The sequence below is a fragment of the Rana temporaria genome, chromosome 2, assembly GCF_905171775.1.
Source record: "Rana temporaria chromosome 2, aRanTem1.1, whole genome shotgun sequence".
NCBI lineage: Eukaryota > Metazoa > Chordata > Amphibia > Anura > Ranidae > Rana > Rana temporaria.
Window position 1 is genome coordinate 508,249,795 of NC_053490.1, and position 26,841 is coordinate 508,276,635.

Below are 26,841 nucleotides of genomic sequence, written 5' to 3' on the forward strand. Positions count from 1 at the left end.
ACAGAAAAACAAACTTTAAAAAAAAATACAGTTGTGTAGAAAAAAAACAACGTTTCAGTTGGCGGCTGTGCGTGTCTTTTACAGCGTAGGTACCCTGAAAACACTGCCCATACTGTACTTCCCCATGCAAATTCAGCTGGTTTTCTGATTTCTGTACTTCCCCTTAAAACCTTTGTTCTCAGAAAACAGCGAGTTCTTCAGTTTCTGGAAAACAATTGGGGGATTTGTGATATTTCTGTTTATGTTTTCATATGTCCCGTTTTATTCACACTTATTGACATTTTTGCAGTAATACATAGAAATGTAATACATAGAAAATGCATCAACGGGCAGTAGAAGGAGCTGGATAAGGCATAGAAAATGAGTTCTGTTCAGTGAATTAGAAATAGACATTTGGGAAAATAACAACACGTGTCCAAGTTCTGCTCTTTGCTGGAAAATGTCCCAGGAGAAAGTATTATTAAACCAGAAATGATCATATCTGTGGGTGTGGTGCCATAAATGTGTGTGTCCTAAAATGGGTAGAAGCGTATAGGTGGGAATTTACCCAGGTGAAGGTGGTGGCAACAAAAAAATGATCTATGCTAGAATAATGTGGAGAGAATACACTTGCGGTATCTGTCCAGGGGCCCCAGATTTTTTCCCCCAGGGCTCCGCAGTAGGTGGAAACAATTTTCTCCAGTTTTACTGTGTAATTCATTCTTCCATTGGTGGTCAGTGAGAAGGATGCTTCTTCCGTTGGTGGTCAGTGGGAAGGATGCTTCTTCCGTTGGTGGTCAGTGAGAAGGATGCTTCTTCCGTTGGTGGTCAGTGAGAAGGATTCTTCTTCCGTTGGTGGTCAGTGGGAAGGATGCTTCTTCCGTTGGTGGTCAGTGAGAAGGATGCTTCTTCCGTTGGTGGTCAGTGAGAAGGATGCTTCTTCCGTTGGTGGTCAGTGAGAAGGATGCTTCTTCCGTTGGTGGTCAGTGGGAAGGATGCTTCTCCTGTTGGTGGTCAGTGAGAAGGATACTTCTTCCTTGGTGGTCAGTGGGAAGGATGCTTCTTCCGTTGGTGGTCAGTGGGAAGGATGCTTCTTCCGTTGGTGGTCAGTGGGAAGGATGCTTCTTCCGTTGGTGGTCAGTGGGAAGGATGCTTCTTCTGTTGGTGGTCAGTGGGAAGGATGCTTCTTCCTTGGTGGTCAGTGGGAAGGATGCTTCTTCCGTTGGTGGTCAGTGAGAAGGATGCTTCTTCCATTGGTGGTCAGTGAGAAGGATGCTTCTTCCGTTGGTGGTCAGTGAGAAGGATGCTTCTTCCATTGGTGGTCAGTGAGAAGGATGCTTCTTCCATTGGTGGTCAGTGGGAAGGATGCTTCTTCCGTTGGTCAGTGAGAAGGATGCTTCTTCCATTGGTGGTCAGTGAGAAGGATGCTTCTTCCATTGGTGGTCAGTGAGAAGGATGCTTCTTCCGTTAGTGGTCAGTGGGAAGGATGCTTCTTTCGTTGATGGTCAGTGGGAAGGATGCTTCTTCCGTTGGTGGTCAGTGGGAAGGATGCTTCTTCCGTTGGTGGTCAGTGGGAAGGATGCTTCTTCTGTTGGTGGTCAGTGGGAAGGATGCTTCTTCCTTGGTGGTCAGTGGGAAGGATGCTTCTTCCGTTGGTGGTCAGTGAGAAGGATGCTTCTTCCATTGGTGGTCAGTGAGAAGGATGCTTCTTCCGTTGGTGGTCAGTGAGAAGGATGCTTCTTCCATTGGTGGTCAGTGAGAAGGATGCTTCTTCCATTGGTGGTCAGTGGGAAGGATGCTTCTTCCGTTGGTCAGTGAGAAGGATGCTTCTTCCGTTGGTGGTCAGTGAGAAGGATGCTTCTTCCGTTGGTGGTCAGTGGGAAGGATGCTTCTTCTGTTGGTGGTCAGTGGGAAGGATGCTTCTTCTGTTGGTGGTCAGTGGGAAGGATGCTTCTTCCGTTGGTGGTCAGTGAGAAGGATGCTTCTTCCGTTGGTGGTCAGTGAGAAGGATGCTTCTTCCGTTGGTGGTCAGTGAGAAGGATGCTTCTTCCGTTGGTGGTCAGTGGGAAGGATGCTTCTTCCGTTGGTGGTCAGTGGGAAGGATGCTTCTTCCGTTGGTGGTCAGTGGGAAGGATGCTTCTTCCGTTGGTGGTCAGTGGGAAGGATGCTTCTTCCGTTGGTGGTCAGTGGGAAGGATGCTTCTTCCGTTGGTGGGCAGTGGGAAGGATGCTTCTTCCGTTGGTGGGCAGTGGGAAGGATGCTTCTTCCGTTGGTGGGCAGTGGGAAGGATGCTTCTTCCGTTGGTGGGCAGTGGGAAGGATGCTTCTTCCGTTGGTGGTCAGTGGAAAGGACTGGGTGGCTTTGGCCAATTATGTCTCAGGGGTTTAGTACACGCCCCACACTATATAAGGCCGACTACATGACAGCCTTGTGTAATGTGTTGCGGTGGTTAAAGACAGATATAGAGAGCGAGAGAGCGTGTCATTTATTTTGAGTTAGATAGAGCAGGCAGGCAGGCGGGCGAGTCAGCTACAGTGTGTAGAGGATATATATGCATCCCAGGTGTTATTTATATATTTATACACTGTATTGAGTTTAGATAGATCCGTTCCTGTATGCTCTTTCTAATATACTGACAGGCAGGCAGGTGATTGTACTAGCTGCAGTATTTTCACTTGGTGTACTGTGTCCTCTGCACAGTGTGCACCTAAAGCTACGTGAATACATTTGCTGGTGTTCTCATATTAATACCACAGCAAGTATTGTCAGTATTTGTGCAGGGACAATTCTAAGCACGGGAAACAAGCGCTACTTCACAGGCATACTATACACCCCACCCCACCCCCAGGTACGGGTTTTGTTTTATACATTATATATATATATATATATATATATATATATATATATATATATATATATATATATATATATAAACAAAATATATATATATATATATATATATACACACACACACACACACACACACACACACACACACACACACACACACACACACACACACATATACCGTATTTATTGGTGTATAACACTCACTTTTTTACCCTGAAAATAGAGGGTAAACTGTGCCTGCGTGTTATATGCAGGGGGGCTGTGGAATTTTTTTTTCCTGAAACTTCCTTCCTAAATTTAGGGTGCGTGTTATACGCCGATAAATCCGGTATATATAATATATATAAAATCTTCTATAAAATTGATTTTTATTGTTTTATATATATATATATATATATATATATATATATATATATATATATATATATATATATATATATATATATATATATATATATATATATATATATATATATTTTTTTTTTTTTTTTTTTTTAAACAAGTGAAGAAAGGTAATTTTTAATAATGTTATATTACAATATGGCTTGTGTCGCAATTTTATATGCTATAGTATTATTTTTTTTCCCCACAAAAGTGGAGTTGCCCTTTAAAGATTTTCTAGAAAAGATATATAAAAATAAATTATGGTTATTTTAAAAAAATTTAAATCGACTCAAAACTACTAAAGTTTTCCTTGAAGCGGTGACTTTAAAAGGATAGTAAAGGTTAGTTTTAAAAAAAAAATGTCATACCTCCGCTGTGCAGTTTGTTTTGCACAGGGTAGCCTCGATCATCCTCTTCTGGGGTCCCACGGCGGCTCCTCCCCGCAAGAGCTAACCCCCTCTGGGAAGCTCTCTCCTGAGGGGGTTACCTTGCAGGCACGCTCCTGTGTGATACACTCGGTGGCCATAGCCGCCAAGTGTATGACTCGGCTCCGCGTCATTGATTTGATTGACAGCAGCAGGAGCCAATGGCTGCACTGCTATCAATCATCCAATGAAAAGCCGACAAGAGCTGGGGGAAAGCAACGCGGGATCGCACCCACAGAGATTCGGGGCTCAGATAAGTAAAACGGGGGCTCGGGGGGTGGCTGACTGCAAGGTGTTTTTTCACCTTGATGCATAGGATGCATTAGGGTAAAAAAACGCAAAGCTTTAAAACCCCTTTAATCCTGTTCTTAGAAATGACGACCTTAGAAGTCATCAGACTCTTGTAACTACAGTAGATGGATAATTGGATTTTGACTTCTCAGACAGACGTTCCTGGCTCGAGGTTCTGCTGAGAGGTCAGCCATGCCTGGCGCGTCACAATAAAATATGTGTTTATCAAAGTCTGAAGGTGGAAGGGCAATTTGCGTCCTTACGTTTGTCCGATCGATGATCGCACTTCGCTGTGTCATTTAGAGGCACCGTGAGAAATGCAGGAATTTTAATGGCTTGTTTGCCAAGTATAGAATTCTCCGCCCGATGCCAAGTGGTCTTTGTTTAGAATCTGCTGAAGGTGTGCGGCACTTAGCAAGGGATGGTGAGAAATTACTCTCAGGACTTATTCACACTACTGGCGGCACATTAAAGCGGAGGTTCACCCTAAAAAACATCTATGTACCATCCCATCCAGCATACTTGCGCCAGCTACAGTCTGCTTTTTTTTTGCACTGTATTTACAGTTTAATCCTTTAGTTTCTTTTCAGACTCCTGCGGGGAGTAGGCATTCCTATGAAGAGGAGAACATGATTGACGTCCGACTATGGCGCGTCACGCGTTCCGAAAATAGCCGGACTAGGTCTCGGCTCTTCACGGCGCTATACGGCGCCTGCGCACGGACTAGGAGCTGACTGCGCAGGCCCGGTATACAGCCGAGTCCAATTTCGGCTATGGCGCGTCATGCGTTCCGAAAATAGCCGAAATTGGACTCGGCTGTATACCGGGCCTGCGCAGTCAGCTCCTAGTCCGTGCGCAGACGCCGTATAGCGCCGTGAAGAGCCGAGACCTAGTCCGGCTATTTTCGGAAACGCGTGACGCGCCATAGCCGGACGTCAATCATGTTCCCCTCTTCATAGGAACGCCTATTTCCCGCGGGAGTCTGAAAATAAACTAAAGGATTATACGGTAAATACAGCGCAAAAAAAAAAAGCATACTGTAGCTGACGCAAGTATGCTGGACGGGATGGTATATATTTCTTTAAGGGTGACCCTCCGCTTTAAGGTGCACTTAAAGGGGTTGTAAAGGTACTTTTTCCCCCTAAATAGCTTTCTCTACCTTAGTGCAGTCCTCCTTCACTTACCTCATCCTTCCATTTTGCTTTTAAATGTCCTTATTTCTTCTGAGAAATCCTTACTTCCTGTTTTTTTGTCTGTAACTCCACACCGTAATGCGATGCTTTCCTCTTGGTGTGGAGAAAGCCTCTTGAGGGGGGAGGGGGCGAGCAGGAGAGTCAGGACGCTCTCTACTTTGCAGATGTGTTAGTGGGCGTCCTTACTTTCCTGCTCGCCCCCTCCCCCCTCAAGAGGCTTTCTCCACACCAGGGAGAAAGCCTCGCATTACTGTGTGGAGTTACAGACAGAAGTACATGTATGTATGTACATACATACATGTACTGCTCCCCTCCTCCCCCCAATGCCGGAATATTTGTGATTTACAAAGAAGCAGAAGCAGGTTCTTCCTCCGTGAAATCTGAAATGACAGCTTTTGTGAATCGGCGTGTAGATCATGCCTCAGGCCGGCGCTATCAAAGGAAATAGGAAGTAAAGCTTAACTAAGATGAAAGGTTTCTTTCTGTAGGCTGGAACACGGTTGGGAGTTGAAGTCATAGGTGTCAGTCATCATCCCACCTGTTTAGTGTGTGTCAGTGCTGATCAGTGCATGCGCTGCGTGTTCTGGGTGAGCTGTTTACATTACATGGACACGCTGGAGCCGATTGTCACGTGCTGCAGGCTGGATGAGCCAACCCAACATTTCTTTGTATAGTGAGATGCAGTAATGCTCTTCAGGATTTAAACATACAAAGCCTAGGAGAGGCTCAACACAAGCCATGCTAAGTTTGGTTTACATGACGTTTTGGGCTTGGCTAAATTAACCACCCATATGAACGTCATTTGAACTTCAGCAAGTCGTCTTCACCATGTCTAGATGCCTCTGTGTACTGTGGGAGACAAGCAGGGGAGGGCTGGGCCGGGGGGCAGGGTGGCAATTGCCTCCCAGGCCACTCTAACTTATGTTCATAATGGTCGGCAGCCTCTTTCTTTCTTAATTCTGCACTAGGAAGTTGGGCCAGGGGCATGGCCACAGTGGCTCGCCATTAGCTGTTGCATTCTGGGAGTTGTAGTCCACGCTTAAGCTCCCGGTGGGTAGAAAACAGAGCAGCACAGAGGAAACTACACCTGGGACCGGATGGTGAGCTCATTTGACAGTTCAATGGGCCACTTGACTGGACTTTCCCCCCAGGCCTAAGGCTGCCAGCCCTCCCCTGGAGACAAGATAAAGCGAATGTAGGGTCCTGGGCTTAGAAACACTTTAACCACTTAAGCCTTGGACCTTTATGCAGGTAAAGGACCTTGCCAGTTTTTGCGATTCGGCACTGCGTCGCTTTAACTGACAATTGCGCAGTCGTGCGATGTGGCTCCCAAACCAAATTGGCGTCCTTTTTTTCCCCACAAATAGAGCTTTCTTTTGGTAGTATTTGATCACCTCTGCGGTTTTTATTTTTTGCGCTATAAACAAAAATAGAGCGACAATTTTGAAAAAAATGCAACATTTTTTACTTTTCGCTACAATAAATATCCCCCAAAAATATATAAAAAACTTTTTTTTTCCTCAGTTTAGGACGATACGTATTTTTCTACATATTTTTGGTAAAAAAAAATTGCAATAAGCGTTTATTGATTGGTTTGCGCAAAAGTTATAGCGCAGGGATATGCAATTAGCGGACCTCCAGCTGTTGCAGAACTACAATTCCCATGAGGCATAGCAAGACTCTGACAGCTACAAGCATGGCACCCAGAGGCATGATGGGACTTGTAGTTTTGTAACAGCTGGAGGTCCGCTAATTGCATATCCATGTTATAGCAACCACAATATAGGGGATAGTTTTATGCCATTTTTTATTAATAATACTAGTAATGGCGGCGATCAGCGATTTTTATCGTGACTGCGACATTATGGCGGACACATCAGACACTTTTGACACTATTTTGGGACCATTGACATTTTTACAGCGATCAGTGCTATAAAAATGCACTTTTTACTGTGAAAATTACACTGACAGTAAGGGGGTTAACCTGTAGGGGGCGCTGAGGGGGTTAAGTGTGACCTAATGAGTGATTCTTACTGTGGGGGGGCGTGGCTGGTCGTGTGACATCACTGATCATCGTTCCCTATGACAAGGAACAGACGACAGTCTGACTAGGAAGCACGGGGAGAGGTTTGTTTACACTTAACTCTCCCCGTTTTTCAGCTCTGTGACACGATCGCGTGACACCGGCGGCGATTGGGTCCGCGGGTCCCGTGGGTGCGGTCACAGGGCCAGATCCACAAAGGAGTTACGCTGGCGTATCTATTGATACGCCGCGTAACTTCTAATTTGCACCGGCGTTACTTTGTTTTGTATCCACAAAACAGGATACGCCTGAAGCTGGGCTAGATCCGACTGGCGTACGTCTTAGTACGCCGTTGGATCTAAGGTGCATATTTACGCTGGCCGCTAGGTGGCGTTTCCGTCGAATTCCGCTAGATACGGCGATCCACGAACGTACGTCCGGCCGGCGCATTTTTTTACGTTGTTTCCGTAAGGCTTTTTTCGGCGTATAGTTACCCCTGCTATATGAGGCGTACTCAATGTTAAGTATGGCCGTCGTTCCCGCGTCAAATTTTGAAAATTTTACGTTGTTTGCTTAAGTCGTTCGCGAATAGGGCTTTGCGTAGAATGACGTTCACGGCGTAAGCATTGGCTTGTTGCAGGTTAATTTCGAGCATGCGCACTGGGATACCCCCACGGACGGCGCATGCGCCGTTCAAAAATAATGTCATTTACGTTGGGTCAAGACGTATTAACATAAAACACGCCCCCATCGCATCCATTTGAATTGCGCGCCCTTACGCCGCCAAAGTTACACTTACGGCGCAAATTCTTTCAGGATAAGGAAAATACGCTGTAAGTTACGGCGGCGTAGTGTATCAGAGATACGCTACGCCGGCTGCAACAATGCGCAACGCTACGTGGATCTGGCCCACGGAGTACCCAACCGGTCACGAGTGCGACCCACGGCTGTGTATGTTAAGGGGGACGTACCTGTACGTCAATATGCGCAGCCGTGCCATTCTGCCGACGTACATCGGCATGCGGCGGTTGGCAAGTGGTTAAAGAGGATCTGCAGTCTAATTAAATTTTTTTTTTTTTTAATAAAAACATCTTTGCCACTCTGAAGCTTCCCTCCAACCACTTTGCATATTATTTTATATATACTGTGATTCTGTACTTGCCAAATATGCTGCAGAAATCCCCCTTCCACTGAGTCTGGCTGCAGCCATTTTAACTGTGGGCAGCTGAAGCTGCTGCCTGTTCACTTCCTGGATTTACACAGACCCACCTCCAAGCTCTGCAGCTCTCATTGCCCCTTGTATGACTCAGAGAGACTCATGACTCATGAGAGAGAGAGAGAGCTGGACATGATGTCATAAGAATAAGCTTATGATCAGACAAGAAACAGGAAGTGGTCTGTATAAGGGATTTACAGGCAGAAAAAAAAAGTTTTACTATCCAAAGTTAAAACGACAACAAGGGCAGAAGATTTAATAGATGGAAAAATGAAGTTCCGCTTTAAGACTTCTGAAGCCAGGAGCTGGGGCTGTGCGGCGTGCCGGTGATTAACGTTTATGAGCCATTTACCAGCTCCGGTAATCCTGTGTAAACGCATCAATTGCTCCTGGTTTAGCATTATTGTCATTTCCTCTCACCATGCGACAAGAAATTGCCAGCTGTTCACTGACATGAAATAAAGTTTTCACATTCAACCTTTTTTTTTTTTGCAGGCCCTGCAGAGTAACTTGAAGTACTGCTTACTGCCAAGGCGCCTGATAATTAGCAAGAGGCTGGCACAATGCTTGCACCCGGCTCTACCCAGCGGAGTCCACTTGAAAGCCCTGGAGACCTACGAGATCATCTTCAAAATCATCGGAACAAAATGGCTGGCCAGGGACCTTTTCCTGTACAGGTAAGACGTGTGAGATGATGACGCCCCTGCTTTGCAAATCCTGAAAGCCGTAATAAATCCAAAGCCAAAATGTGTTCTATTGCAGTTTACCAATCATTTAAAGTGGTGGCTGCATTCGTTTTCTTTTCTTTGGCTTTTTTCCCCCCCCTGTTTTTACCTGGTGATCTGGCCAGTAAGACCGCTCCTGTATTCGTAAGACATCAACTCTGGAGGGATGAGCTGAGGCGGCACATCAGACAGCAGCACATCCCCCACAAATCTATGAAAAAAAATATTTTTTCCTCAGTTTAGGCCGATACGTATTCTTCTACATATTTTTCGTTTAAAAAAAAATCGCAATAAGCGTTTATTGATTGGTTTGCGCAAAAGTTATAGCGTTTACAAAATAGGGGGTAGTTTTATGGCATTTTTATAAAAAAAATGTTTACTAGTTATGGCGGCGATCAGTGTTTTTTTTTCGGTACTGCGACATTATGGCGGGCACTTCGGCCACTTTTGACACATTTTTGGGACCATTGTCATTTTTATAGCAATCGGTGCTATAAAAATGCATTGATTACTATAAAAATGCCACTGGCAGTGAAGGGGTTGACACTAGGGGGCGGGGAAGGGGTTAAGTATGTTCCCTGGGTGTGTTGTAACTGTAGGGGGGGGGTGTGGCCTCACTAGGGGAAATCACTGATCTTCTGTTCATACATTGTATGAACAGACGGTCAGGCATTTCTCCCCCTGACAGGACCGGGAGCTGTGTGTTTACACCAGTGTTTCTCAACTCCAGTCCTCAAGGCGCCCCAACAGGTCATGTTTTCAGGCTTTCCATTATTTTGCTCAGGTGATTTGATCAGTTTCACTGCCTTAGTAATTACCACAGCCGTTTTTTGAGGGAAATCCTGAAAACATGACCTGTTGGGGCGCCTTGAGGACTGGAGTTGAGAAACACTGGTTTACACACACAGCTCCCGGTTCTCGCTCTGTAACGAGCGATCACGTGTGCCCGGCGGTGATCGCGACCGCCGGGCACGCGCGCAGGAGTCAGGAGCGAGCGTGGGGCCGCTTTGAGAGCCGACGTAGAGCTACGGGCTCTCGCGCAGGTGAGCCAACCTGCTGCCGCAGAACTGCGGCCACTGGTCGGCATCTAGTTAAAGTGATTGTAAAGGCTTGTTAAAAAATTAAAAATAACACACGTTATACTTGCCTCTTCTGTGCAGTGGATTTCCACAGAGCAGCCCGGATCCCTCTTCGCTGCTCCTGGCCCCCCCCTTCTGTTCAGTGCCCCCACATTCAGCAGCTTCTTATGGGGGGCACCCGAGCCATGGGTCCTTTTCCACAATTAGATGACATTTTTTTTACGGTTTCTAACCTTTTTGTGCATAGGTGAGAAAGATGTTCAATTCCCGCCACCTCCTGGGATGTCCATGTCACACACCCCTGGAGAAAGCTTCACTGGTAGACAAATGCATGCTTTTGCGCAGATGTGCTGCAGAGCTTATGGTCCTGGCAGAGCTCTGAGCATATCTACATGAACGCGGGGGTATCCTGCACATGCGCGAAGATGGAGCAGGTATGGAGAAACCAGATCTTGGTGTGTGTGCGCATGCGCGAAGGAACTCCGCGTGTGCGGATGTGCCCCAGGGTTCTGCTGAGAAGGGCCCTTCAGCCAAGGCTTGGCTTTAAGGGCTCTTTCACACGTCCGTTCCGTTCGTCCGTTTTTTGGACGTCCGTTAACGCTTCCCTATGGGCTAGCGTCCGTTAGCGGATGAGCATCCGCTAACGTCCGTTAGCATCCGTCTGCGTTAAGTTCCTTTTTTTGGACGGAAGAAAACCCTATTTTTCTTCCGTCTAAAAAACGGAACGGACGAAAAACGGATGTTAGCGGACGATCCGTTTATCATCCAATCCGCTAACATCCGTTTTTCATCAAAATATGTAAAAAATTTAAATTCACCAAACTTTAATATGCATGCAATATGCATACATAACAATAACCTTTCACCCAGGTAGTGGTTTTTCCCAAGTCACATGTTCCCAGCACATGCTGCCCAGTTCCTGGACATTTATAGCAATTGCCTGTGTGTTATTGTCCAGCTAAAACTGATAAAATGGCAAAGGATGTGAGCCAAGAGGAGCTAATCCATCTGGTCCAAGATCGCCCTGCAATATGGGATAAGAGGTGTGGAGAATATAGCAACAGAAATGTCTCTAATAAAAAATGGGAGGAAGTCTTTCAGGCGGTGACACCGAACTGGCAGACACTAAGCAAAAGAGAACGATTGGAACGTGGTAAGTAGTTTGTGGGTTATGGGGGGGTGGGTTGTTATCTTGTAGTCCACCCATATGTCAACATCCATATCCACTGGCCACGTCACCTGCCACATCACCTGCCACAAGTTGTGGATTGGCCACTGGCCACGTCACCTGCCACGTCACCTGCCACAAGTTGTGGATTGGCCACTGGCCACGTCACCTGCCACAAGTTGTGGATTGGCCACGTCACCTGCCACAAGTTGTGGATTGGCCACGTCACCTGCCACAAGTTGTGGATTGGCCACTGGCCACGTCACCTGCCACGTCACCTGCCACAAGTTGTGAATTGGCCACTGGCCACGTCACCTGCCACAGGTTGTGGATTGGCCACTGGCCACGTCACCTGCCACAAGTTGTGGATTGGCCGCTGGGAAGGTCTGCACCCCCTTGCCCCCAGTTTTTAGTGGTACTCGATAAGCTGCTTTGGGTCCTGTGCAGGGCTTAGCACTCTTCTTCCTGACCATTCTTCTATGGCAGGGGGTCTCCAAATTTTCTAAACAAAGGGCCAATTTACTGTCCTTCAAACTTTAGGAGGGTCAGGCTGTGGCTGGTGGGAGTAGAACATGTCTTGGCATCAGTGGGAGTAAACAATGCCTCATGATTGGTATTAGGGGAGGTAATAGTGCCCCATCATTGGTATCATTTGGAGGAATGGTGCTCCATGATTGGTATCAATGGGAGGCACAATTAACATTTCTACACAGACAGATCTTCCGTATAACGGCACATTTTTCCCTTTTGACTTTAGATGAACTTTAACCTCAACCCTGTTAATATACATTTTAGGATTTGCAGCTCTTAATCTTGTTTTAATTGGTGTTCTTTCTACAGTTCTGGCCTCTTTCCTCTGCTCTTCCATGCAGCCATGTCTGTGAAGCCCATTCTTCTGGGTCTGTATGAGACGTATTTCCTACCTCTTCAGAGGTCATTGCTGCCCAGTCTCCAGGCGTTCATCACTGGACTACTCCCGGGCCTGGAAGAAGGATCGGAAATTTATGACAGGTGAGAACACAATGTCTGTAATGTACTTACTAGGAGTAGGAAAGCAAGGAGAAGCGGCATTTGCTTATTAACCTCTTGACCACCGCCCCATGTCAAAAAGACGTCCTCTTTTTAAAGATGGAAATCTCGGTTGTGGCAGCAGCTGCTGCCACAACCGAGATATCCATCTCTTCAGTGGGCGGTCCGGTACACGATAACGGCGGTCTCCGCGGCGGATTCGCCGCAAGATCGCCGTTATCGGTGGCGGGAGAGGGCCCCCGCCGCTCTCCCGTGCCCTCCGCCGCTTACCGGAGCCGTCGGTAGCGGCGGAGGCGATCGGCTCCGTTCGGCAGCTGACTGGGGATGCGAGTGAGGGAAAAATCGCCCCCACCCGTCCCCATAGCTCTGCTGGGCGGAAGTGATGTCAAAACGTCAGTCCCGCTCAGCTTCTTAAAGAAACATTTTTTTTTTTGTCATTTGAAAAAATGACAGTTTAAATTTTTATTTTTTTTGCATTTAAGTCTAAATATGAGATCTGCGGTCTTTTTGACCCCAGATCTCATATTTAAGAGGACCTGTCATGCTTTTTTCTATTACAAGGGATGTTTACATTCCTTGTAATAGGAATAAATGTGATCAATTTTTTATTTTTATTTTATTTCAGTGTAAAAAATTATAAACTAAATAAAAATAAATAAGAAAACAAAAAAAAAATGTTTTAAGCGCCCCGTCCCGACGAGCTCGCGCACAGAAGCGAACGCATACGCGAGTAGCGCCCGCATATGAAAACGGTGTTCAAACAACACAAGTGGGGTATCGCCGCGATCGTTAGAGCGAGAGCAATAATTCTAGCCTCCTCTGCAACTCAAGACCTCCTCTGCAACTCAAAAAATGCAACCTGTAGAATTTTTTAAACGTCGCCTATCGAGATTTTTAAGGGTAAAAGTTTGACGCCATGCCACGAGCGGGCGCAATTTTTAAGCGTGACATGTTGGGTATTATTTTACTCGGCGTAACATTATCTTTTACAATGTATAAAAAAATTGGGCAAAATTTATTGTTGTCTTATTTTTTAATTAAAATAAGTGATTTTTTTTCCAAAAAAAGTGCGCTTGTAAGACCGCTGCGCAAATACGGCGTGACAAAAAGTATTGCAATGACTGCCATTTTATTCTCTAGGGTGTTAGAAAAAATAAATATATAATGTTTGGGGGTTTTAAGTAATTTTCTAGCAAAAAAAACTGTTTTAGTCTCGTAAACACTGAATCTGAAAAACAAGCCCGGTGGGAAAGAGGTTCCTTGGATCCTGTCTAGATTGGCCCTGGTATGTGTATGTATGAATGTGAGTTAGGGACCTTAGAGTGTAAGCTCCTTGAGGGCAGGGACTGATGTGAAGGTACAATGTAAGTACCTGTAATAAATAAATGTCTCATTCAAGAGGCATTTCAAGCAGAAATGAATCCATAGGTCCCCCAGGGCTCTTTCTGTGTTCCAGCACTCAAGACTGTACACTGAAATGTGCATGCAGCAGAAAAACATGCTGCAGGCAGAAGAGTTTTTATTGCAGATTAAACAGAATCTCTTCTGCAATGAAAGCCGACTTGCTGGCATTGTTTTTTTTTCTGCCTTCACAAGCTTTAGAAAGCATTTAGTACTCCTTTGCAAAGGTCAGCCTTGTAGTCTCTCAGATCTTGCTAAAGGCTTTCCAAGGGACCCTGTCCAGATACACTATGAGGCTCCATTCACATCTAGGTGTTTTCACGCCAGACGCCCGCCGCTATTGCAGCCTGCAATACGCTGGAGGGGTGATTTTACATTGTCGGCTATGGAGATGGTTCACATCTCCACGCCGAACGCCCAAACGCCTGAAGCTCAAAACAAGTCCCGGACTTTTTTTTCGGGCGGCTTCGGCGTTCGGGCATAGCCGACAGTGTAAAATCACCCCTCCAGCAAAAAAAAAAGGCTGAAAAACGACGCGTTTTGTCGCCGCAAATCGCGGGACAAAAGGCCTATTTAATGTCGCGGCAATACGCCGCATATCGCCGACGCAAAGGTGTGAATGCAGCCTGAGGCTCCATTCACATCTAGGCGTTTTCACGCCAGACGCCTGCCGCTATTGCAGCCTGCAATATGCTGGAGGGGTGATTTTACATTGTCGGCTATGGAGATGGTTCACATCTCCACGCCGAACGCCTGAATCTCAAAACTAGTCCCGGACCCTTTTTTTCGGGCGGCTTCGGCGTTCGGGCATAGCCGACAGTGTAAAATCACCCCTCCAGCAAAAAAAAAAAGGCTGAAAAACGGCGCGTTTTGTCGCCGCAAATCGCGGGACAAAACGCCTATTTAATGTCGCCGCAATACGCCGCATATCGCCGACGCAAAGGTGTGAATGCAGCCTTAGAGCTGCCATTGCCAACTTGTTTAAATGTCCTTGACTTTGGATCTCAGGCGCTGATGATTCGGCCCCCCACACCCCCTGGAATGTATTATGCTCGTAATCCAAGGTTCTACTTTAGTACCAAAAGATCTGGGGTGCCAAGGTTCGCCATCACTGCACTAAGTAGTTACGATTAAATGTTCAGTTTCAGTAATGCTTGTCAAAGTTGCAAAATTGTGGAAATCCTAAAAAAAATTGAATTTATTTTTATTTTTATACTCACCCGAAATACCTGTTGCTATGCGGAAGTCCGTAATCTGCCTATTCCGTAACCGCGGTGGGTCTTCTTCCACATCCTCTCCTAGTGAATGGGGCGCGCTGCTTTCTGGGAACTGTGTGTAATCCCAGAGAGCAGCCGCCCATTCACAAATTGGCGCAAGACTCGCGCATGCGCAGTAGGAAACGGGCAGTGAAGCCGTGAGGCTTCACTGCCTGTTTCCCTTAGTGAGGATGGTGGCACGGGACCTGCACCGATCGAGGAATCGGCATCAGGGGGGCCAGCAGCACGGGCAAGTAGGACAGGTAAGTGTCATTATTAAAAGTCAGCAGACACAGTTTTTTCAGCTGCCGGTTAAAAAAATAAAAATTGCGGGTGAAATCCAGCTTTAACCACTTAAAGCGGATCTCCACTCTAAAGTGGAGTCCCGCTGATCGGAACCCTCCCCCCCTCCGGTGTCACATTTGACACCTTTCAGGGGGGAGGGGGGTGCAGATACCTGTCTACAGACAGGTATCTGCACCCACTTCCGGCCCTACGATACGGGCAAAGGACGGGTTTTTTCCTTCCTTCCCGTCCGTCCCCCGTTGTATGCTGGGAACACTCGGCTCCCAGCACACAGCGGGAGCCAATCGGCGGGCGCAGCGCGACTCGCGCATGCGCCGTAGGGAACCGGGCAGTGAAGCCGGAGCGCTTCACTTCCTGGTTCCCTCACCGAGGATGGAGGGGGGAGCAGCAGGGTGACGAGCGATCGGCTCGTCATCTGCTGCGATCGTCGCTGGACTCCAGGACAGGTAAGTGTCCTTATATTAAAAGTCAGCAGCTGCAGTATTTGTAGCTGCTGGCTTTTAATATATTTTTCCCGTGGCACATCCGCTTTAAGACCCGGACCAAAATGCAGGTAAAGGACCAGGCCCCTTTTTGTGATTCGGCACTGCGTCGCTTTAACAGACAATTGTGTGGACGTGCGGCGTGGCTCCCAAACAAAATTTACGTCCTTTTCTTCCCTCAAATAGAGCTTTCTTTTGGTGGTATTTGATCACCTCTGCGGTTTTTATTTTTTAAACAAAAATAGAGCGACAACTTTGAAAAAAATGCAATATTTTTAACTTTTTGCTATAATAAATATCCCCCAAAAATATATAAAAAAAATATTTTTTTCCTCAGTTTAGGCCGATACGTATTCTACATATTTTTGGTAAAAAAATCGCAATAAGCGTTTATCGGTTGGTTTGCGCAAAATTTATAGCGTTTACAAAATAGGGGATAGTTTTATTGCATTTTTATTATTATTATTTTTTTTTTTACTACTAATGGCGGCGATCATCGATTTATTTTTTTTGTGACTGCGACATTATGGCGGACACTTCGGACAATTTTGACACATTTTTGGGACCATTGTCATTTTCACAGCAAAAAATGCATTAAAAATGCAGTTCACTGTGAAAATGACAATTGCAGTTTGGGAGTTAACCACAAGGGGGCGCTGAAGGGGTTAAGTGTGACCTCATCTGTGTTTCTAACTGTAGGTCTGATGTCATTGACTGTGGTTTCCTATATTAGGGAACACACGATCGATGACGGCGCCACAGTGAAGAACGGGGAAGCTGTGTTTACACACAGCTCTCCCCGTTTTTCAGCTCCTGGGGCCGATCGCGGGACTCCAGCGGCGATCCGGTCCGTGAGTCCCGCGGCCACAGAGCTTTGGACTGGGTCGCGGACACGCGCCCGCGACCCACGGCTGGGCATTTAACAATCGCGTACAGGTACGTGATTGTGCCCAGCCGTGCCATTCTGCCGACGTATATCGGCGTTAGGCGCTTTTTTAGTGGTTAAAGTGTTACTAAACCCACAACAGTAAAATCAGTCTGTATATGCAGTAAAGCATGCTTGTTCTACTCGCTGTGGAACCTAAGGGAATCCTGCAAATTGTGTAAAAAGGCTGTTTGATCCTGTTTTTTTCTGATCCTCCCCTTCTTCCTCTGTCCCCATACCACCTCCTGATAAGACATAGCCTTTGGAGGCACTCTGCACATGCTCAGTTTGATGTGTATTGCTAGAGAGTTTTTTTTTTTTTCCTTGGGAGAGTGCATCTGATCGGCACAAGGCCACTTAGAACTGTCCAGACAGAAAGTCAGGGGTCCTGCAGCCTCATAGGACAGTCAGAGGAGAATGAAAACTCCTCCTACAAGCTTTAACCAGACACTGATAGAAGTCACAAGACTGCTATATACTGCTGATGAGAAAAGGTATTTAGCAGTTTATATTTACTAGAATAATTGCTTTTGCATGTTCTGTGTACTGTGGGAGAGCAGATATAGTGAATGCAGGGTCCTGGGTTTGGTAACACCTTAAAGACTTGTGAATGATTGTCTGCTGTGGCAAAGGCTTGCAGCACTGCTGGTCATATAGGTCAGACTGAACCTTCTGTGTTCTTTGTACTTCTCAGGACAGACGTGTTGCTGCAGAAACTATCCATGGGGATCGGTCATGAAGTCTTCTACAGCTCCCTGTGGGGCAGCGTCTTGATCAGCAGCTCCATCCGCCTCCCCGCTTCCCTCTTCGTGGTCAGTCACATCAACAGAGACTTGCCGGCCAAATCTCAAAGCTACATGCTGGGGAATGACAAGCAGCTGGCTGTGAGTATGACGGGTCATGTGACTTCTTGCACAATGCCATTTGGATAGGTTCATCCATTAGTTCCAGGAACAGGGCAGCATGTGCTCTTCTTACTCCCAGGATGCACTGCTCAGACCGGAGCAGCCAATTGCCATGCCTGAACACTGTCACATGGGAGGGACATTAATTGTGCAAGCCCTTACACAGACTAATGCCCTGTACACGCGATCGGTCCATCTGATGAAAACGGTCTGATGGACCGCTTCAATCGGTTGACCGATGAAGCTGACTGTTGGTCAGTCGCGCCTACACACCATCAGTTAAAAAAACGCGGTGATCATGGGCGTCCGCTGAATTTATTTCAGGGGGGGGCACAGACCCCTCCATTCAGCACAGATGGACCCCCTCTTCAGCACAGACCCTCCCATTCTGCACATACCCCTCCATTCAGCACAGATGGACCCCCCTTCAGCACAGACCCCCCCTCCATTCCGCACAGACTCCTCCATTCAGCTTGGACCCCCCTTCAGCACAGATGGACCCCCCCTCAGCACATACCACCTTCAGTACAGACCCCCCTTTAGCACATACCTCCCCCTTAAGCACAGATGGACTCCCCCATTCAGCACAAACCCCCCCTTAAGCACAGATGGACCCCCATCCCATTCAGTACCTAACATGAACCATCAGCGCACCACAGGCAGCGGGTTCCTTCCCCCTGTGTACACATAATCACTGGAGGGGGAGGTGGCTTCACACTGGAGGGGGAGGCAGCCGCGAGACTTCAACACCTTCTCGATTTTCCAGGGGGGGTCAATTGCCCCCCCTTGCCCTATGGAGCGGATGCCCATGGCGGTGACGTAAAACACAACGACGTGCTGAAAAAAATTAAGTTCAATGCTTCCAAGCATGAGTCGACTTGATTCTGAGCATGCGTGGATTTTTAACCGATGTACGTGCCTACAAACGATCATTTTTTTTCGGTTAGGTATCCACCGGTTAAATTTAAAACAAGATTGCTTTTTTTTAACCTATGGATAAATAACCGATAGGGCCCACACACGATCGCTTTGGTCTGATGAAAACGGTCCATCAGACCATTCTCATCGGTTTGACCGATCGTGTGTACGCAGCATAAGGCTGGGTTCACACTATTGCCGGCTGCGGATCACAGCAGGGGGTCCAGTGCGCCACTGTTCTCCGTTAACAGGGACACATTTTTGCCTGACTTTGGACCAGAATTCGTAAATTTGGAAGTTAGAAAGTTCAGAATTCGTAAATCTGAAAATTCGGAAATGTGAAAATGTAAAAATTTGAAAATAAGAAAGGAAAATCCGAAAGTACAAAAATTCTAAATAATAACTAACTAATAGTAACTATTAAATTATAGGCACAGTATTGGAATTTCCTTTCAAATTTGTCTGTTAGTAAACGTAACAAATACGAATTTATCTGAAGTTTACGAATTATCCGAAATAAAGAATGCTGCATCTAAACAAATGGAATGAAACTAAATAATAATAAAAAAAATTTATTATTATTGTACTTTATTATTAATTTGTTACATTCCATTAGTTTAGATGCGGCATTCGTTATTACGTATAATTTGTAACTTCGGATAAGTTCGTATTCGTTACATTCACTGACTAATGTGAAAGAAAATTCCAATACCTATAATTTAATAGTTAGTAATAGTTAAGTTATTATTAGTTGTTATTAAAGTTTTTCGGGTTTTTGAATTTTCGTTCTTATTTTTGGATTTTCTTTCTTTTGAATTTTCAGATTTTCATTTTTATTTTTGTATTTTACGAAATTTCAAATTTCCGAATATTCGGGAAAATTCTGATATTTTTACAAATTTTTCTAATTTCATTAAAAAACGAATTGGGAACAAAACAAATTGCACATGTCTAGTATGAACCAACTCCAATGAGAGCCGATCACTATCTCCTGTCATGCGAATTGGATGTGGCGAAAATCCACATCCAATTCGCAGTAGTGTGAACCCAGCCTTACATGGAGCAGGGACTAGGTGTGGCCAGCTTCTGGTGAAAATGCTGGCAGCCACGCCCCCTACAGTTCTTTTTGCCCATCTGTAATGCAAACAGGCACGGCCTCCTTGTCCTGTTCCGTGATAGGGGGAACACTCAGTTTCCCAGCAGAGCCTCTGTTCAGTGTTCCGCCTATCACGGAAGTCCTCTCATCCTCGGCCCCGGACGAGAGGACCTCCGTGATAGGCGGAACACCGAACACAGGCTCTGCTGGGAAACTGTGTGTTCTGCCTATCATGGAACAGGACGAGGAGGTGGCACGGCTTTTGAACAATGGATGCCCAAAGTCTGACTGACTCTGCATACAGGGACAAGGTCTGGAGATCAGCACAGTGAGGTGGGCAGTGGGCACAGTGAGGTGGGCAGTGGGCACAGTGAGGTGGGCAGTGGGCACAGTGAGGTGGGCAGTGGGCACAGTGAGGTGGGCAGTGGGCACAGTGAGGTAGGCAGTGGGCACAGTGAGGTGGGCACAGGGAGGTGTGTCGGAAGGGGGTCGTCTTATACGGCGAGTATATCCCAAAACCAACCTTTTAGCTGGGAAATTAGGGGGTCGTCTTATACGCCCAGTCGTCCTATACGCCCAGTCGTCCTATACGCCGGCAAATATAATATATATTTTTTTTTTTTTTTACCGGAGTTTGGTGTCATTTTAGGGTTACGTACTTGAAATTACTGCTTTTTCAAAACAAAGTTTTCTACCACTTTAAATTCTGCAGGACATATTTGTTTTAATAGGAAGCCATAGTTCTAGTATTTGCTTGACATAATTGAATTCACAATCCACCAAATTGAATTACCATGGCCGCTAGCGGTGCCACGGCTCCAGAGCTAGGCCGAATCCGCGGCCTTTCCTGATGCTGTGATTGCCGCCGCGGTCACAGCATCAGGAAAGGATTCGGCCTAGCTCCGGAGCCGCTGCCATCTTGGTACACCCAGTGCGGCGGCTCTCCTCTGTGTTTACATCCACAGAGGAGGAGGGGCCCGCACTCGTGGGAGACACATCGCTCTTTGGTGTCTGTACTACGGGGGGCAGGGGGTGTCTGTACTGAGGGGGGGGGGTGTCTATACTGGAGGGAGAGGGGGGTCTGTACTGAGGGGGGTGACACCATTTTTTTTGCGCCAGTGCCAATTAGTGCCACTTGCCATCCAGTGCCATCTGCCAATGCCACCTGCCAGTGCCAATACCAGTGCCACCATCCAGTGCCAATTAGTACCACCTTCCATCCAGTGCCATCTGCCAATGCCACCTGCCAGTGCCAATACCAGTGCCACCATCCAGTACCAATTAGTGCCTCCTTCCATCTAGTGCCACCTGCCAGTGCCATCCAGTGCCACCTACCAGTGCCAACTAAAGCCATCAGTGCCACCTGCCAATGCCAACCAGTGCCATCTGCCAGTGCTAACTATTGCCATGCAGTGCCACCTGCCAGTGGCAGTTAGTGCCACCTGCCAGTCAGTGCCAACCAGTGCAACTTGCCAGTGTCACCTGTTAGTGCCACCTGCCAGTGCCACGTGCCAATCAGTGCCATCTGCCAATCAGTGCCACCTGCCAGTGTCAATTAGTGCCACCTGCCAGTGCCAATAAGTGCCACCTGCCAATCAGTGCCATCTGCTAGTACCATCTTTCAGTGCCATCCAGTGCAACCTGCCAGTACCAATAAGTGCCACCTGCCAATCAGTGCCTTCTGCTAGTGCCATCTTCCAGTGCCAATTAGTGCCATCCAGTGCCACCAAAAAAATAAATAAAAAATCAGCCTAAAATATCGGCCGCAAAAATCGGCATCATATATCGGCCATCGCCCGCCCTGATTTCTAAATATCAGCATCGGCCAGAGAAAAACCCATATCGGTCTACCTCTAATTTGAATACCGGAAGGGCTCTAATGAGCTTGTGTTCCTTAGAAGTTAAAATGTTCTTTTGCAATCAAAGCTGATCCCATTGTACGCAGACATTAATATTTGTTTTCCTCTTCCATCCAGATGAAATCAGTTTGTATCTCTGTAATGGATTCAAATGTTCTTGTACAGAGGAACACCTTGGAAATCCTGCTGTTCTTCTTCCCCTTCCACACATGTCTGGTAAGTGACCTGGGTCCCGGAGAGACACAATATATGATGGATTGTTTGCCAGCCTTTACCCTCATAAAACCACCCACACCCATTCCTGTAGGATCAGCATTTCCTTAGATTCTAATGGAATAAATGTTAGTTAATTGCTAAAAGCTGCCAAACAAGCAGATTTTCCAGCAGATATCAAGGAGCTTGCCAAAAAAGTTAAAATAAGCAACAATGGTTTTGATGATTAAAAAAAAAAAAAAACGTATAGCATATAATTTTGCAATATGACAAAAAAATATATATCACTCCACCCAAAACGGATGAATCAGTTGTACATTAGGAGAACCTTGATGATCTGAATCAGCTTCTTGTTTGTCCTCCACGCTCCAACATTGAGTCCTCAACACTGAGCAGAATCCTTAAAGCAGAGTTCCACCCAAAAATGGAACTTCCACTGTCCAGATTCCTCCCCCCCCTCCGGTGTCACATTTGGCACCTTTCAGGGGGGAGGGGAGAGCAGATACTTGTCTAAGGCCCCTTTCACACAGGCGGACCATTCAGGTCCTCCTCCCTTGCTGCCCCTCACTTACTAATGAACACAGAAGTTGTCAGCCCTGAGCTCTTCTGTGTTCATTCTCAAACTGCATGAGATTGTAAACATGACAATCATGTTTACGAAACCTCCTTGAGGACCAGTTTACACCAGAATGCAGTGCGGGAAACTCACGTTCCATGCGCGTTTCCTACACCATTCAGGTCCGTCGGCGGACCTGAACGGAAGCTCCATGCAAGTCTATAGAACAACGGATGTCAGCGGTGATTATGTCCGCTGACATCCGATCCGCTAAAATCAGACATATGGGGGATACGTTCGCCATCTGTCCGTTTTTCATCTGATCTCTCCATAAGAATTAGCGGCGCTCAACAGGCCCCTCCCCGCTCAGTAAGCAGAGAGGGACCTGTCACCCGCCAGCTCAGTGGAGTTTAATGGAGAGATCTCCCTCTGAGCTGGTGGACTCGGCTGCAACAGATCCGCCCCGTGTGGAAGGAGGCTTTATACAGGTATTTGCTCGCACTTCCAGCGAAAGATCGCCGTAGTACCTGCAATGATCTGCGCCTTGACCCCCCCCCCCCTGTTGTCTTCTGGGAGACACACAGTTCCAGAAGACAGCAGGGAGCACTCATTACACCCAGCGTGACTCACGCATACGCAGTAGGAAACCAGACTGCTCTTTTGATGTCATGAGACACAAACAACTAGCGCCCAGAAGCGATTCAGTTCGCATGCGCCGCGCTTTATACGTTTTTCATTCATTCATTCAGACTGTGAAGCCGCAGGGCTTCACTTCCTGATTGCCTTACATTAGATACTGGCGCCTTCATCTGGGAGCTGAGGGTCAGGTCGTCTTTGGGTGAGGACTTCGTGGGCACCCTGGACAGCTAGGTGTCCTTATTTTAAAAGTCAGTAGCTGCCGTATTTGTAGCTGCTGACTTTTAACTTTATTTTTTCAGGCGGAGCTCCACTTTAATGTCCTCCTCCCTTGCTTGCCCCTCACTTACTAATGAACACAGAAGTTGTCAGCCCTGAGCTCTTCTGTGTTCATTCTTAAACTGCATGAGATTGTAAACATGACAATCATGTTTACGAAACCTCCTTGAGGACCAGTTTACACCAGAATGCAGTGCGGGAAACTCGCGTTCCATGCGCGTTTCCTACACCATGTTCAAAACACACTATACTTGCGATCTGCAGCAGGTGTCAATGCAATGCTAACAACACCTAAAACGCAGGTCGCAAATGCAGTGCATTTGCCTGCACTGGGTTGCATGATACAAAAGTACCATGCGATCCATTTCCTCTGCTCTTTGTAAAGTAGTGCATGCATTACTTTTGCTGCGGTCCGTCGCAATTTCAGCCCATTTAAATGAATAAGATGAAATCGCATAATACCTAGATACTGCATGTGAATCGCACAGGAATGCACTGGTGTAAACAGGCACCGAGTATGATTTAACTTAGAGGTGCTTGGTACTTCTACGTTTATTCAGAAATAGAAGGAGGTCGGTAAACATCAAAGGCATGTTTACCAATACCCCTACCCGCCATTCTGTATGAAAAAGCCAGCAGGAAGCCAAAACAGAGGTCTCATTGGCAGTAATGGCTGGGAAGGGGGGGACACAGCAGAAAAATAGCACCCATCACAAAGAGGGGTTGGGGGAGAGTGGCAGTGCAGAAGGGCACACTGTCAGCCCCCGTGAAGCAGGGCTCCTGTACAGGGCCTTTCCTAATAGAATCATGGGCCCCTGGGCAAAGTAATGCTCTGGGGCCCCTACAATGATGACAGTGCAGGTAAACGGACATCAAGTAGGTAGGAGGCAGACTGCCTCCCCTGTGTATCTATCACCCTCAGAGCCATCATGGGGCCCCCAATTTCGGGGCAGTGTGGGCTCAAGGACCAGTAGCTTTGGGGAAAGTGCAGGGGCCCCCCATGCAGCTGGGGCCCCTGGGCAGTGCCCTCTCATTAAGACAGCCCTGCTCCTGTACTGGGCCCAGGCCCCATCAGTAGAAAAGGAAGGCCCATGCACCTGCTGAGCAGGAGGGCCAGCTGTACCGCCTTAATGCAGACACCGATCCTCTTCTGTCTCCCCCTGCAGTGCTGCTGGCTTCTCCTTCACTCCCTCCCTCCAGCTGTGCTGCAGGGGGATTAGTTCTAGCATCTGTGTCTCCATTCCCCTGTTTTCCAGGCCCCTGTGTGTGCCCCTTTTCCCTGTAGCTTTTCCGGCTTCCCTCCTCTCCTCTCTCACCAGCAGCTGCTACAGGCACAGAAGGGAATGTGTTCAGGATGGAGAACAGGGAAAGGGGTCGGTAAATATGTCATATAATGATGATTTTGGTGTATTCTTCAAAAATGATCATTTGATATTATCTGGGGGTTGGGGGGTAGAGCAGGGCCCTGTCAAGTAAACACTATGGGGCGAAGAAAAGTATACCGCTCTAAAAACAATCAATCCCCATTGCTTCCGTCCCAACAAACCAAGAGGGTGCTGGCTGTGCTCAATTACCATGAGATGAAAGAAAAATCCTGGATCGCCGCACTCCTCAAAAAACGTATTCAAAACATGAAAAAACAACAAAAATTCAAATGAAAAAAACTGCCAAAATTCATGCAGTCAAACAAGAAGTGGATTAGGAAAAAAGAGCTGACATGTTTCACATCCTGTGATGCTTACTCGTAAGCATCACAGGATGTGAAACATGTCAGCTCTTTTTTCCTAAAGTAAAGTAAAATTTGAGGTTGGTCAGCGATACACCAAATGACTTGTATCTTATTTATTTCTCTGTTTCTGTAGGATTCTGATGTCTGCCCAATGTCACTCCAGCGGTCCGATCTCATCCACATCCTCTCTGCTGCGATCCAGACTGTCCTAAGAAGAGACATGTCTCTAAATAGGAGGCTGTTTGCATGGCTGCTGGGTAAGAGGACCTGTCATTCGAGATTCAAGCAAACTAGGGCCTTATGTGTAAATTGTATTATGAACAGTAAAAATTTAATATCATTTTTATATATTTTTATATATCTTTATATATCTTTCGTGTGGGAAAACCATTTGTGTTGTCAGCTACTTATTAGTTTCTTATTTTTTGGTTTGCGCATTATTTATATGTATTATGTATAGGCCAGCTTTCTGCAGTCCATCTTCCAGGAAAGTAATATTAATAGCTGTTGACAAAGCATTATTTATACCTAAGAGCTAATGTACTTACTGTACACTAAAAAGTATGTATTATAGTGATGGATAAATTCAGCCGAGCTGTCCCCGAGCCTTTCCCAGGCTCTCCGGAGCCCCTCCCACCTCTGGCCACATGCGGTATTGCATGCCATAGAAGTCAATGCGGAACAAATTATCTTTGTTTCCATTAACATCTATGGGGAAACTCGCTTTGAAATGCGAGTGCTTTGGATTACAAGCATTTTCCTGGAACGGATTATGCTCGTAATCCAAGGTTCCATTGTTTTTAAAAAACATTGATTTACGTTTTTGACTAAGGCTCTGCTTTGACTGATCAATGTAGAGATCATTTTAAAGACGTTTCTTGTTTTATTGTATAGTTTGTGTGTTTTTTATAAAATTATAAAAAAAAAAATCCAAAAGTGGAACTTCCGCTTAATCCACTCCTCGCCCCCTAAGGCCTCATTCACACTACGGGCCGTTCGGGTCCGTCTGTCACGGACATGAACTGCCGCTCCATGCATCGCTATGGAGCGTCGGCTTTCAGCGGAGACATGTCCGCTGACATCCGATCCACTAAAACAGACGTATGGGGGCCACGTCCCCATCCGTCCATGCGGATCGGATCGGGTAAGATCTGATGTAAACAGACATGCTGTCCGTTTTCATCAGATCGCTCTATAGGAGGACAGCGGTGCCCGACAAGCCCCTCCCCGCTCAGTGAGCAGAGAGGAGCTTGTCATCCGTCGGCTCAGCGGAGATCTGCGGACTGATCTCCCGCTGAGCTGACGGGAGCAGGCGGACTCCGTAGCGACCGAGTCCGCCTGTGTGAATGAGGCCTTACATGCCACATTTGGCATGTAATTTTTTTGGGGGGGGAGTGGGAGCTTATGGAGGAGTGGGACATCCTGTCCCACTTCCTCCTTCCGCCGAGGGGCCACTGAGGCGATACGTCATATCGCCTTCTGGCAGCCCCTACCTGTAGGCCAGTGGTTCTCAACCTGGAGATCGGGACCCCCACGGGGGTCAAATTATGATTTGCCAGGGGTCCCCGAATCCTGAGCTGTTCTTGAAGCCCGCACCACTCTCCCTGCCTTTTTGTGGCCGCCCAGCTGGGCTGTCCCTGGAGCCCATGGCCTCCCACTCAGGCTCTTCGCAGCCGCCCATTCAGTTCACGGCATGGGGGGGAAGAGGCTAGAGGTCAGCTGACTGGTGAGCAATGTTAAGTGGGAGGGGCTGGAGGAGACCCCATCTCCTGATTCCGGCATAGGTGCCACTACTACGAGATGCCACAAAGTTGGAGGCACAGTGTGTAACACTACCTGTGATTATAGTTGCCATTAAAAGTCCTCACAAAAGTTCTCAGATCAGCAGGTGACCTTGTTCAAGAGCACCTAATCCACT

General features: G+C 46.9%; 1 protein-coding gene across 2 annotated transcripts in view; it reads left to right on the plus strand.

Moving 5' to 3' along the window:
• The window catches only part of DOP1B (DOP1 leucine zipper like protein B), a 208,375-nt gene that overhangs the window by 46,921 nt on the left and 134,613 nt on the right, over positions 1–26,841 (plus strand). For both annotated transcript variants that reach the window (XR_005747151.1, XM_040338949.1), the window contains exons 3-7: positions 8,857–9,038; positions 12,174–12,344; positions 17,427–17,616; positions 21,628–21,726; positions 25,057–25,180. Coding sequence is in view for 1 of the 2 variants with exons in the window: in XM_040338949.1 (XP_040194883.1) it covers positions 8,857–9,038; positions 12,174–12,344; positions 17,427–17,616; positions 21,628–21,726; positions 25,057–25,180 (766 nt within the window). In the remaining variant the exon portion in view is untranslated. The remainder of the gene's footprint in view (positions 1–8,856; positions 9,039–12,173; positions 12,345–17,426; positions 17,617–21,627; positions 21,727–25,056; positions 25,181–26,841) is intronic.